The sequence below is a fragment of the Myodes glareolus genome, chromosome 20 (assembly GCF_982192425.1).
Source record: "Myodes glareolus chromosome 20, mMyoGla1.1, whole genome shotgun sequence".
NCBI classification, from domain to species: domain Eukaryota; kingdom Metazoa; phylum Chordata; class Mammalia; order Rodentia; family Cricetidae; genus Myodes; species Myodes glareolus.
Window position 1 is genome coordinate 44,138,520 of NC_142045.1, and position 13,150 is coordinate 44,151,669.

At 44.1% G+C, this 13,150-nt stretch overlaps 1 protein-coding gene across 1 annotated transcript in view; it reads right to left on the minus strand.

Moving 5' to 3' along the window:
• Nucleotides 1–1,065: 1,065 nt before the first annotated feature.
• Nucleotides 1,066–13,150, minus strand: part of Fat4 (FAT atypical cadherin 4) — a 136,411-nt gene continuing 124,326 nt past the window's right edge. The window contains exons 14-17 of the mRNA XM_087899519.1: nucleotides 12,445–12,569; nucleotides 10,669–10,886; nucleotides 6,336–6,597; nucleotides 1,066–4,062 (exon numbers count right to left, since the gene is read on the minus strand). Of these exons, the coding sequence (XP_087755645.1) occupies nucleotides 2,201–4,062; nucleotides 6,336–6,597; nucleotides 10,669–10,886; nucleotides 12,445–12,569 (2,467 nt within the window). The 3' untranslated portion in view covers nucleotides 1,066–2,200. The remainder of the gene's footprint in view (nucleotides 4,063–6,335; nucleotides 6,598–10,668; nucleotides 10,887–12,444; nucleotides 12,570–13,150) is intronic.

A 13,150-nucleotide genomic window follows, 5' to 3' on the forward strand; every position in this document is an offset into this window, starting at 1 on the left:
TTCTGTTCTGAGTTACACGAAGGCATGAAGATTTCCCCATATTTGGTGGATAAACTTGAAACACTAACACTCACAGGGAAATACTAGACAGCATGGTTCATCACAGGTGATTCAAAAAAGACAAACTCAGATTAGCATCTGATACAATGGTTTCAATTACATTAAATGACTATCATGATTTAGATTCTAAGCCACATTTTACTTCTTATCCTGAAACAAAAATAATAATCCCAACCTTTTTCAACACCAGAAAGCAATTCAGGATATAATTTCATAATGTGGCTGTTTTAATTTAAGATGTCATTTATATTGTAAAATTCTTCAGCTGTGGGCTGATGGCTCGTGTTAAGAATCCTCTCAACAAATACAAAGTTTGAGGAATATAATTAATTCAGAAATGGTCTGGTGGTTGGAGCAAGGTCATTTAAAAATGTTCTGTGGTTCTTTATAAACAATCCTGTCGTGTGCCACTCTTTGGAGTCATTTTTTTCTTCATTTTTAGAAACTGGAGGTCAGGTTTGACTACAGCGTACTATGTAGACAGGCCACGTGAGAGTGGACAGTAAGTTAGAGACGGTTCTGTGGAGGAGACCTTCCCTGCCATTTCTCTTACCTGCCTTGGAGTTAGAAAAAAATAAGAAGCTGAACACTTGAAGAAAGCGGGGGCTGGAGATATTTCACAACTGGCTTTAGCTCATGGCTGCTTCTCCAGCTGAAAGCCCCGTCTTAAGATGCCTTTCACTGAACAGACTCTGCTGGGAACTTCTAACTAGTAAATGTGCCTAAATAGGGCTCACGACGTTGGTCTCCCTGGACCCAACTAGGCTAGACTCAGCATACCGCCGAGAAGTCCCAGGACTCTGTAAGCCAGAATGCGCTGGGTGGCCGTAAGATGTCTTTGCTGGCTGTTATCCACAGCTCTGATTTTTGACAATACATACTGTAGCCCATGGAAGTTCAACTGGCTACTTGCTATATGCCTTGTTGGCAGAAAGAGAATACTCTCAATTGCCCACATGAGAGCAGAGAAAAGATAGAAACTGATATTCACCCTAGGACACAATATTTTAAATAAATATTTTAATTCTATTGTTGGCATTTACAGGTAGAAAGCATACAGTATGTTACAGATATCAAACTGTGAAAATATGAATGTTACATAAGTAACAAATGTAAAAAATGCATTTTCTTACCTTCCCTGAAAGCAAGAAACGTTTCCGGCTTAGGAAAATATCAGTATCAAAAACATAGCTCAGGTGTAAAAAAAGAAAAAAAGTTTTACACAGTATTAAAAAATGATCTACAAAACGACAGAAAGTAAGAAACGTTGCAATCTGACTTTATATAAATTATAAAAACTGGGTACTTGGGGTAAAGGTTGAATGGCTGGAAAATAAAACCAATTAGGGCCTGCTTAGGTCAGTTTGTTACATGTTAAAAGCATAGAACTTTTTTTTTTAATTCAATAAATAACTTTTAAAAAAATGTCTCTTAGAAGTGCGCTGAGAACTTTATTCCGGAAAAGGAAGGTGGCAGTGTTCTGGGGACAGTATGCGGTCATCTTGTTCTTCGTGGAAGCCTGAGGTAAGTCAGGAGACCATGACTGTTCACACAGAGACACATGAGTGTCAACCCAGTTTCTAAGCGAGCTTTAAAGTGCTGAACAAAATGACTTAATCTTAGTACCCACCGTCATGTAAAACAAGCCCTTGGCATGTCTGAGCAACGTCACATATGAACCTATATTTCTGAAGAGGGCTAATGTGCGGTCCTTCATCGGAGGATGGGACGCGTTTCTTCCTGCACCTTGCGCGGACTGGTTCAACTAAAGCGACCTTACCATGTAAAACGCAACCATAACACTATCATGGGAACAAGCACACCCCACTGTGAAAGCGCAGCTCATGTCTGCAGCTGTAATGGCAGAAACTGTAAAATCCACAAACCAAACACAAAGCAAAACTTCCCAATGAATGTTGCATGCCCCCGAACTCATCACAAAACACAATGCATGCAGGAGGACCGTTCCACCAAGCACATTTAAATTAAAGAGTCGTTTTGGAGTCTATGTGAGCAGCTTTGTGGTTAATATTAAACGTGTCCCGCGGCCACCGGTCCGGTCTATTACTGGCCTGTTTTACAAAGGTGACCCACGCGAGTGGGCAGCCGCAGATTGCTTTGAGTGTTTCTTGCCCACACCTCACACATACTGTTCGGCCTCGCCATCTTTGGGGGCTGGTTTAGCTGCCCCACTTTTACCTTCTTCGCTACCAGCTGCTTTTTCCGGGAGAGAGGCCAAATCTTTAAAGACATCCACATAGTGGCCAAAGCCCGGGCCCCAGTTCAAAAGGTTGTCCCAGTTAAAGTTGCCCGCCTGTTGCCCTAGCTTCAGGGTGCTGTCTGCAGCCCCAGATGTTGCTGCAGGAGTGCCCACGGGTCCGCCCTCAGCCCTGCGTCCGTGGTACCTTCTGGGTTTCAGTCTGGCTCCATAATTATCTTCATCATCTGCGTCAGATTCGTTGACTTGAGATAACTTGGGCATCCTGGACGTGTAGACCATGGGTTTCTCCCTATCGTATTCCATTTCTGAGCACGTGAAGGAATCATGGGAGTCACTATCCGAAGAGGATTCTGGGGCAGGGATACCATCTGCTGGGTTCCTGGTTCTGGACAGGGGCCGTCTGCAGTCATCCTCAGAAGAGGACCGCCCATGGTCTGCGCTGCAGATGCTGGGGTTTCTAGGGCGAGGGGTGTTGAGCCTCTCTACCTCCTCGATGGAGAGTCCCACGGGAGGAGAAGATTCTAGAGGGATCTGTGCTATGGGTTGCTTGAGGCGACTCCCGGGTCTCGAGCCATGTGACGCCATGGTCTGGGGGCTTTTACTTCTCCTCCCCAGCCTGGTGGCATAGTTGAACATGCCAGGTTGGCAGGGGTCCCCATGCATTTCCAGCGTACCCCCATCCCGCAGTGGGAGGTGCAGTTCCCTGGCTGGGCTGTTTCTGTAGAAAGCAGATGGTTTGGAGAAAGGAGCTGGGCTGTGCCTGGACAGGGGGTTGGGAGTCGGGCAGGCTGAGTGACTGAGAGAGCTGGTTCTTAACGCCTGGCCATATGAAGAAGGCTGGTAAGTCAGACTGCTTGCTCCCAGGGGCATGGGAGACTGCCTGGCAAAGCCCAGGGGGCTGTGCCTCTGGATGGAAAACTTCGGAGTGTGGCTTCGGAATTGTTTGTAGTGTTGAATGATGTCTGCGTCTGACGGTGCGATGCTGCTGGCGTTGTCGATGTCATAGTGTTCAATCTCCTGCTCTGGCGAAGCCAGTGGGGCACTAGGGATGGTCTCTGAGTTGTGGGGTATGTCGGTCTCATCAAAGATTAGGTAGGGGTTCTCTCTCTCTATGATGTCAGGTTTGGGGTTCCCCTCGGGTTGCTTCCTGACTGCTAGATCATCCCCATAGGGTGGGATGTTGTCCGGGTCGTCAAAAGCCACATTCTCACTTCCCTTTTTCTTCTTCTCTTTTGGCTTTTTCTCCTCTTTGGGGTTCTTGGGCATCTTGCCCCTGCACTGGTTGCATAGAATCAAGCTGAGGACAAGCAAGGCCAGGGCTGTGGCACAGCTGCCCACGATGGCAGGCACAGCCCACAGCGGTAAGGAGATCTCATCTGGGCCCTGAGTCTGGACACATACGTGTCCCCCAGGACTTCCAGCCTTGCACACCTTCCCCTGAGGACAGAGGACACCAAGGCAGGCCACCACCGTCTCGCAGGTCCGCCCAGTGTGTGACTCTGGGCAGCTGCATGTGTAGCCAGAGAGCAGGCCTGGCTCACAGCTGCCTCCGTTCTGGCAGGGGTGGGAGGCACAGTCACCAGGAGGGACACATTTGTAGGCATACCACTGGTTGATGCACAGAAGGTCCCCCCAGCAAGGGTTGCTGGCACAGATGTTGGGACCCCGACAGCCGATCTTGACCGAAGGGTCAGTTTTAGAGATGGAGGCCAAGCTGTGCTTCCCACTGAAGGGGAGGCTCTCTCCACCATAGAGCACCGATGCAATGCAGCCATTGAAACCTGTGGGGGAGATACAGTAAAAGTTGCTTTAGAGAAAAGCAACCATTTCACCTCTCAGTGATAAGATCTGAAGAAGAGAAGACCCACAGCATCCCAGGAGGGTACCAGCCATGCTCCAGCTCAAAGATGGGGAATGCATGTCCTCTGACATTAACTTCCAAACCACAGAGTTAGGTAATACATGGGGGAGAACTGAAAAGTTTGAAAGGTCTCCACATCCAGAGTGTGTTGATCTCTCTCTCTCTCTCTCTCTCTCTCTCTCTCTCTCTCTCTCTACCTACCTACCTACCTATTTAATGGTTCATCAGTTTGATTCTTACAGGCCATAGACCAAGAGTTACTTAGAGATAAATATTATTTTATGAACAACAGAAAGAGTAAAATGAAGGCCAATTGCTTCAACCCCAAGAGCATGGACTGTGTAATCACAGACAGTATGCCCATCAAAGATACTGGTATGGGCCCTTGTGGATCAAAGGAAAAACACTGACCACTCCAGGGTTGGAGGGTATCTGGGCTGGGAAGAGCTAACTGTGGCACCCACATTGTAAATGGTCAGGATAAATAAGACAGAAGAATCCCAAGGGGTTTGTTAGTAGTGACTGGTAATGATGAAAGCAGTTAAGAAATCTTTCCCTTATTTGAATGCACTGATGTCAGGAAGCACAGACATGAAGGCCCAGGAGTTTACTTTGCCTACCAGGCCAGCAGAATCTACACTGTCTTGATCTCTTACAAAATCCCAACTAGATAGCACATTTTCTAAGATCCACTACATAAGGACTTACGACCCAGAATTTTTATGCACTGTTCGCGTCATCTGTGACACATTCTGTGTTTCCTGTATTCTGACATACCTTCCTACCCAAGTGACATCTGTCAGGGTGACTTATTCTTCCCAGAATTTCCTTGGCTATTGAACCTTCATTCCATAGCCCCTGACTCTGACTTCCTTTTTTCTTGGTTTTGTGACATCTTGTGTTCTTTGGAAATTCCACACATGCATACCGACTCACTCTTCTTTACACAGCCCTCCCCTTCTGGAGTCACACAAGGCTTCCTACACAGTCTCACACCCACCCACATTCCCCTTACTCGGCACTGACACCTCTAGCCGGGGTCTACCCTGAGTGCAGGTCATCCACTCAATGTTCCTTCCGAGGTACTTCAAACCCATGTGCTCCACAACAAACTCCGTGCTTCCTTGGGATCTGCCTCACTCTTCCTCCACATTCCCTTGATTGGGGGGCACTTTTGCTTGAGATGAAAGCTCAGAATTCTCCCTGATCTTTACCACAAATGATCTCCAGAACAAGCCAGGTTCATCTACTTTGACTTCACTCCTTGGCCATTCCATTAGAATGCAAACAGTATCTTCTGCTGCAGTGCTTCCTAGATCCTGGCGGTTAACACCTGGGTCCTGGAACCCTTCCTCCTCTTCATCCTCAGAATTAGCCTGAAATATCTTCAATACTACTGCATGTTTAAAATTAAAATTTTAATTACTCCTTATCTTCTGCAAGTAAAATAAGCACATCCAGACTTTCCAACTAGAACACCCTGTTTTCTTCTCCAGTTTCAATGTCTGTCTCACCCTAGCTGCCCATGAGCTGTTCCCTGGCCTTGGCCTCGATTGTCAATGTTTTCCATCAAATAAGCCTTCCAATAGTCCTCCTGGTGTATGAACACACAGGTTTTCCATTTCCCTTTGTGTCACTGATGTAAATCAGTGAGATCTGATTGACATTTGTTACCCCACTCTCCTGCATTTCTTGGGGAGACCGACTTTGATGCACACGGGACTGAACAGACAAAGGCCTTGAGGACAAGCCAAGCATCGGAGCAGCCCATACTTCAACCAGATCTCAACAGTACAGACGAAAGCAGTTAAAGTCACAATCTCTCGGAAGAGAGTTATGTTGATTAGAAGATTCATAATTACCTGCTGCGGGAGCTCCTTCTGCTCCTTCAGCCAAAGCCGCTGAGATACCAGCCCATTGGGGCGTGGTCTGCTTTTTTTATTTAAAAAAAAAAGAGGGGGAGACCATGCCCCAATGGGCTGGTATCTCAGCGGCTATTGGCTGAAGGAGCGGAAGGAGCTCCCGCAGCAATTACCAGTATCAGAAATCCAGCTACTCTTGTAAAAACTACACTGGGATAAAATTACCCTATGGAAGAAAGTCATCTACAATAAATTGGATGTTAACAACCACTCCCTGTTAGCCACCAAAATCACCTACATTATGAGGAGCGGATTTTCCTGAGGCATTTACCTGTCTGAGTGTCGCGATGGGCTTGGTTGGGTGGGATTCCTCCCAGAGATATGGTAAGCACCTCGAGGCCACCAAAGTCCTGGGTGAGGTGGACGATGTCTCTGTTGTATAGTCTGTCTACAGACAGCACGGTGGTGCTGCCGTTCTTTGAGATCCGGAAGGTGTGCCAGTGGCCGTCTGCGACGTACGCTTCCGGAATGCTTCTCTCCACCTTCCCAGCAACACCTGCATCTGATGTAAAGTGCACTTTGCCGTTCTTAATCTGTAAAAGGCATTGAAAGCAATGCGCATATCAGACATGATATCCTTGGATAAAAAAACTTTGTTTAAAGTATTGAGCAATCTAAAGGAACTGGAACGGATGAAGAGTCTGTGATAATACAACACATTCACCTATCTCATCATGGCAATTTCAGACAACATGACTGCTTGTTTGCAAATTCCAACAGTTTTTCATTTTATATGTAACTACTTGAGGGGCATCTAACTTTTCAAACCAAAACTGAAATATTGTAGTGACTAGGTAGACTAAGTAATTGACACTAATTAAAATTGTAATTAGAGGGAAGTATGTTAAATAACTAAGTTTAGTTTTTTTTTAAAAAAGGCTAGAATAGTTCAAAGACAAACAACAACAAAAAATGCAAAACCAAAAAGTGAAGGGGAAGCTACAAAGGCAGAGTAGGTGGAAAAACAATGGCGGAAGTAGCTTTACCTTCCTATACCACCACACCGGAGTTTCAGACAAAAATGGGGCTATTCATTTCCAGGATGAAATACCATAAAGTAAAAGAGAGATTTGGCCAAGACTTCACTACAGCTGTCTCTTCAATTTATCTAGAGGAATTTGATTGCTCTCAGCAGAGCACGGGGTAACAGGACACTCCAGTTTCCAGCTTGCAAGTTTCCAGTGTTATGGGCTGACCCTTCAGAAAATGAATAATTCGTAAGGCCAGATGAGCCCCTGGGTCAGAGAACACATTCCCGTCTCTGCTGCCAGATAGGACTGCTGCCTGGGCCCAGAGATGAAGTGTCCTAGGAGCCACTGAAGGGAAAGCAGGGGTCAGTTGTGAGTGCCACTCAGCTCAGACTCCATGTCTGTACACAAGGAGCACTTCTGGAAAAACTGAAAAGCAGTTCGTTTGTGCTTTGTGGAAAAGTCACGTAACCAAGTTACATACAGCAATCATATCGGAGTGATTGATAGCTATTTCCTGATTAAAAATATTTTTCATAGTCTGGGTGATGGCTCAGTGCTTCCTCTGTATGCATGAGGCCCTGAATTCAAAACCCTAACATCAACATCAAAGTTGGGTACAGCATTGTGCCCCTGCAATGCCAGCTCTTAAGGGCAGAGATGGAGACCATGGGAGCTTTCTGGCTAGACAGCTTAGCAATATGTGAGGCCTCCAGTCCAGTGAGAGACCTACCCAAGGCAATAGGGCAGTGAACAGTAGAAGACAGGAGATGTGCATACACCACACACTCACACACTGCATACTTTGTGATTAATATGTATATGTAAATTAAATGATCAGAGCACAGCTGTTCTAGGAGTCTCCAATTCTTCTAGCTATCTCCCAATACACGCAAATTACCCAGGATCTCCTTCACCCAGCAACTTTGCTCATTTTCCCTATCATGGGTGTGTGTGTGTGTGTGTGTGTGAGAGAGAGAGAGAGAGAGAGAGAGAGAGAGAGAAAGAGAGAGAGAGAAGGAGAGAGAGAGGGAGAGAGAGTGAGGAGAGAAAAGGAGGGAGGGAGGAAGAGGGGAGAGGGAGGGAGGGAGAAAGAGAAGTAAGAGAAGAGAGGGAAGGAAGTGGAGGGAGGGAGGGAGAGAGGGAGGGCAAGAGAGGTGGGGAAGGGAGAAAAAGAGAGAGAGAGAGATTGAGAGTTCACTAAACAGAGAGTTTAAGGAAGAAATGGTAAGCAGGTGAGTCAAAAGAAACCATGGACGGCTGGCAGCTAACACTAAAAGCACATCCCATCCCCATCTTCCTCAACCACACTCCGGCAGACCCAGTCACCTCCTGCCCAGCACAGTTACTTCTTGGGTTCCTTTTGCTCTTCTTGACTGGGTGCTTTTTCCTTTTCTACTCCTTTTACCTGCCGAGGTCCTTGCTTTTGAAAATGTGCTGCTCACAATTTTCTCACTAAATGCCATGACTACTAATTACTGGTCATTTTGCCTAATTCTCTGTTTAGCTCTGCGGCACCATGTTGAGGTGGTGCCAGCTAGCATCCTGCTGAATTTCACAGTGAGAAAGACAGACCCTATCATTCAGCCACTTCCTAATGGAGGCTTTCACTCTTCAGATGTATTAGCATGTTGACCGAACTGCTTGGTTGAAGGAGAAGGCAAACAGAAGTGTGTTGTATGTCATTTAAGTGGCATGGGGACTTGGAGACAGCTTAAAAAATAATCTCATGCAAAGACTGAAGTGTGGCTTCTCGGAATAGAGGAACTCTGAGCAGAAGCTGTTCAGGGTCCCCTCTCAGGAGGAAATGGTGTTCTGGGCAGATGAATCCACTGTAATTACATCATAGCCTCTCTAATTGCTTGCTTCTAATTTGCTTTTCAGTGGAAATGATCAACAGCATATTTGACTACATTTTAAGTAGTTCTATGTTTCGTGAGTTGTATTAACTGGGGAACCAGGATATTTGTCTAAGTAATGAATGTAAAGTGAAAATTTGAAGATGTCCCGGTAGGAAACCGGAGCTTTGTCGCAAATGCAGCACTGACTGAGATTTTTGAGCACATGATTCTCTGTTGGGGGCATTGTATATATTATAGGAATCTCAGCTCTGGTCTCCAGCAACTGCATGGTGGCATCACCCTCATCCCGCCAATAAAAACATCTCCAAACACTGCTAAGCGACTGTAGGGAGTAAAAAGCATCTCCATCTAGAAACAAATGGCATAAGCAAGATACAAGCAGATCACTAGGAAAGGGAATGGTTTTTTATGTGACTTACAGAAAATAGACACCTAAGATAACAGGGAAAGTCAGTTGCACAAAGAAACCTGGAAAACCGAAACCTAAGATTTAGGGATGATGATCAATGTTATTTTCAATATAATTTGTGAATTAAATCAAGTAATTGCTAATACTTTTCTGTGTCTCAAAATATTGATAAGAAAAATAAGTCATTAATCATGGTTTGTTTTCTTAATAATTTACTAAAATGAATACTAAAATATCAATAGACTTATAAGACATAAAATGAGCTTATGAAACGTTGATGAAGCTAAACACAAGATCTCCTGGGAAAACTGGTGCTAATGTCTGTCTATGAAAGAAGGTGGTTCTCATTTCATACTCTCAGAAGGTCACAGGAGGTAGGCAAAGAATGACTCATGGCTCATTAGTGACTGACTTGGACTTCTGCCTACAGAGAGGAAAAGTGAAGTAAAATCCCAGAGACAACTCTGTCCTTCTTATTGACTATAAATTTCAAAAAAATGAATTTTTGATATTATTTAAAGAGAGCAGGGGGATGGCTCAGTGAGTAGATTGCTAGATGTACAGGTGTGAGGACCTGAGTTTGGATCCCCGACACCCATGTCCATAGCTGCAAAGGAGTCAAGCAAAGCCCAGTACCTATGTCAGCAGCTGCAAAGGAGTCAAGAAGATCCCAGAAGCACACTGATCAGCCTATGCTCGAAAGCAGACATGAGAACTCCAGACAAAAAGAGAAACCCTGTTTAAAGAGAATAAAGCAGAGGGAAGCCAACCCATGTCCCCTTCTAATCTCCATAGGATGGAGGATACATTTCTCTCCCTATTCATTAAAATTTACTTGGAGAGATGAAAAGAAAGTTTACTTACAATAAATACCAAAAACATTAAACTTTGTGGATTTGACCTAGGTAATGAATAGAATGCCATTTCAGAATGAAGCCAGATAATTTCTACATAGTCTAATCTTAGAATTTAACCTATATTATCAGCTTTTAAAGTAATTCTTGATGAAAATGATCCTCCATAATCAAGGCACATGCTTTTCATGCTTTATTTTGCTTAAGATAGAAGGCAAAGCAACACAGGTTTTTATCAGGGAAAGCAGACTTGACTACTTTTTCTGTGTTGACCTGCCTGACCGTGGTTTTTACTCTAAAACAACACAGAGGTGTTTAGAAAGTGGTCCTCTCAAATCTTTGTTACTCTGGCCCAGGCCCTGGAAACATTACGGGTGGATGGTATTGAATCACTGCCAAACTTTGGTCAGAACTCTAAGGCTGGAAAGGAAAGGACAAACGTTGTGGGGGAAGCGACTGCTGCCCCAGAGCAGGCAGGGTCATCAGAAGGGTCAGTGCGGGCTCCTCTCACCTTCACCGTGGTATAATTGCTGCTTTCCTGGATGTGGATCAAAATACCGTTTTCACTCCTCGTCCTGAATTTTACTTCCAGACTATTGACACCGAAAGGCTCCAACATGGCATCCCGTATGCTCTGTGTCAGCAAATACTCCCGTTTCTCGCTCTGACTCATGTGGTAGTCCAGGCGTCCTTTGCCTTCTAGTGACAAGGCAGTGTCCGGAGTGACAGCTGAAAGCCCAGAAGAAAGGGAAAATCTGAAGACTTTCACTAGACTTTTTTTTAGAGCAAATTCTTCAAAGGGGTCCAAGGTATTAAAAATGACAAAAGTTCAAGATTCTGAAATTACTCTTCCTGGTCCTACTCTGAGAAAACAATTTCCATTTGTGAATAATTATGTAAGTTTATTGCCAATGGTTGAGTCCTTTTGGATCTGGGAAACATAAAATCCTTGATGACAATCATTAATCACTTGGGGGACTTGTCATCCAATCTCTGTGCTATGGGACCAAAGGCCTGGACATGGACAACACAGCCAACTGCTAAAATGCACAATTCAAAACTTGAACCAATTTCAATGCATTCCTGAAATTATTAAGCAAGTATGTTTTTATAGTTGGGAACCTTTGGCTCTTTAGTCTTTAGTCCCTCTAGTCTCTAATTTTTATAAATATGAACCCAAAAAATTGTCTAGTCAGAGATTGCTACCTGTAGTTCTACCTGGAGTCATCGCCATGGATGGTTCATCATCACATGCAATGATATTTAAAAAAACCCTCCAAGTCCAGAAGTAAGATGTTTGCATCTATACAACCAGTAGCATAGTTCGGGAAGGGAACGTGGGGAAATAGAATCAGGTGTAACTCTGTCCTGGGTCATACACTCTAAACAGATAAAGAGAATAACATGTGCAGAATTATATCTCACATGAGAAAAATGAGTCTCAGGGCAGCTCATGAAAGAACTACTACGTGTCAACTCATTTTTTCTTTTTCTTTGATAGCCAAGCTACTATGATGCATCTATGTTGACTGCCTCTAGGATCTTTTGGATTATATTGTATTCCAATGTTATCGCTCATTTCTCTTTATTTTCCCATTACAGTAGCAACAAATGTTTCCTTAAAAAGTCACCAGCCGCTAGTGGCCGAATTAAGTAGTAATCATTCATTTCAAAATAAAGCAGTTTTCATAAAGGCGGGCCCAAGGCACAGGGTAGAGTAGAATACACAGCCTCCAATGAGAGAGCAAATCTTTACTGGTGACTTGAATATCACTGATGTCGTGATGATCATAACATTGGGGTTTAAGTGGGAAGTTATTAATGAGAAGACTGAAAAAAATGCTGCTCAAAAACAACGTAAAATAAACTATTACTTTTATTTTAACACATTGACTATCACACAATATTTGGAGCTGTGTGTAATCCAGTGATACTGTGAAATATAAAAATCCGACCAGAGAAATACCCCCAACAGCAGATACTATTTATCTACAACCTGAGTATACTTGCTGACTTGAAATTTCCCAACTACCCAATAAGTGACATAAAATAACCCAGTGGTACATTTATAAGGTGAAACTGACATTTAGTTAGGATCCAATTCTTTGAGAGAATGCTACTCCTCTTCATGTTATAAAGCCAGTTTGCAACTGTATCTTCCCCCATTTGGCACACGGAATATATGCCATGTTAGAGTCAAAATGCAGTAACTTGTTTAGGTGCACCTATTTATTTATCCTTTCTGGGGCTGTGACAGCATCCCATAAATGTGACAGTGGTGGCCTACCTTTCTCACAGTACTTTCCAGTCAGGCCCTCCATGCATTGGCACTGCTGCCATGACCAAAAGTCCACACAGGTGCCACCGTGCTGGCAAGGGTTGCGAGCACATGTGCCTTCTAGTCTAGGACACCTGCAAGAGAGTCACAGAGAAGATGGTAAAGCACCAGCCTGGAAGGACAACAGTTGACTAGAAAGCAGATACAGACTGATCAATGTGCTTAATCATAGGTTTATAGTATAGAAAGGGTCTTGCCCCTGCTACCCTGCAGCAATTAATGACACAGAAATCTCATAACATAGTCTACCTCACGGCAAAAGAGAAAGATAAATTAAAATATCTTCTACAAGGATAACCAATGATGTCAACTTCTGAAGGACCACAGTGGTCCAGGAATCCCTTATCAGCATGGTCCAGGGCCACATATTTACTTAGGTCCATGTGCACCCCACAATGACACTCATAATGATTGCCCACTTACAAGCCATGTATGACACCAGGCATAGACTTAAGGGAATGAATGAACCCATATAGTAAAAAAAAAAGAGGCTTTGTTTTCCTGTGTGAATGACAAACAATAAAGGGAAAAGATGGATATGCTGTTTGTTCGACAAAGATCCTCTGCACAGATTGAAGAGGGTATGACCTTAGCAGGTTTCTGTATCTCTACATTGAGGGTAACAGGAGGACATTTGTATTTACATCTCAAGAAA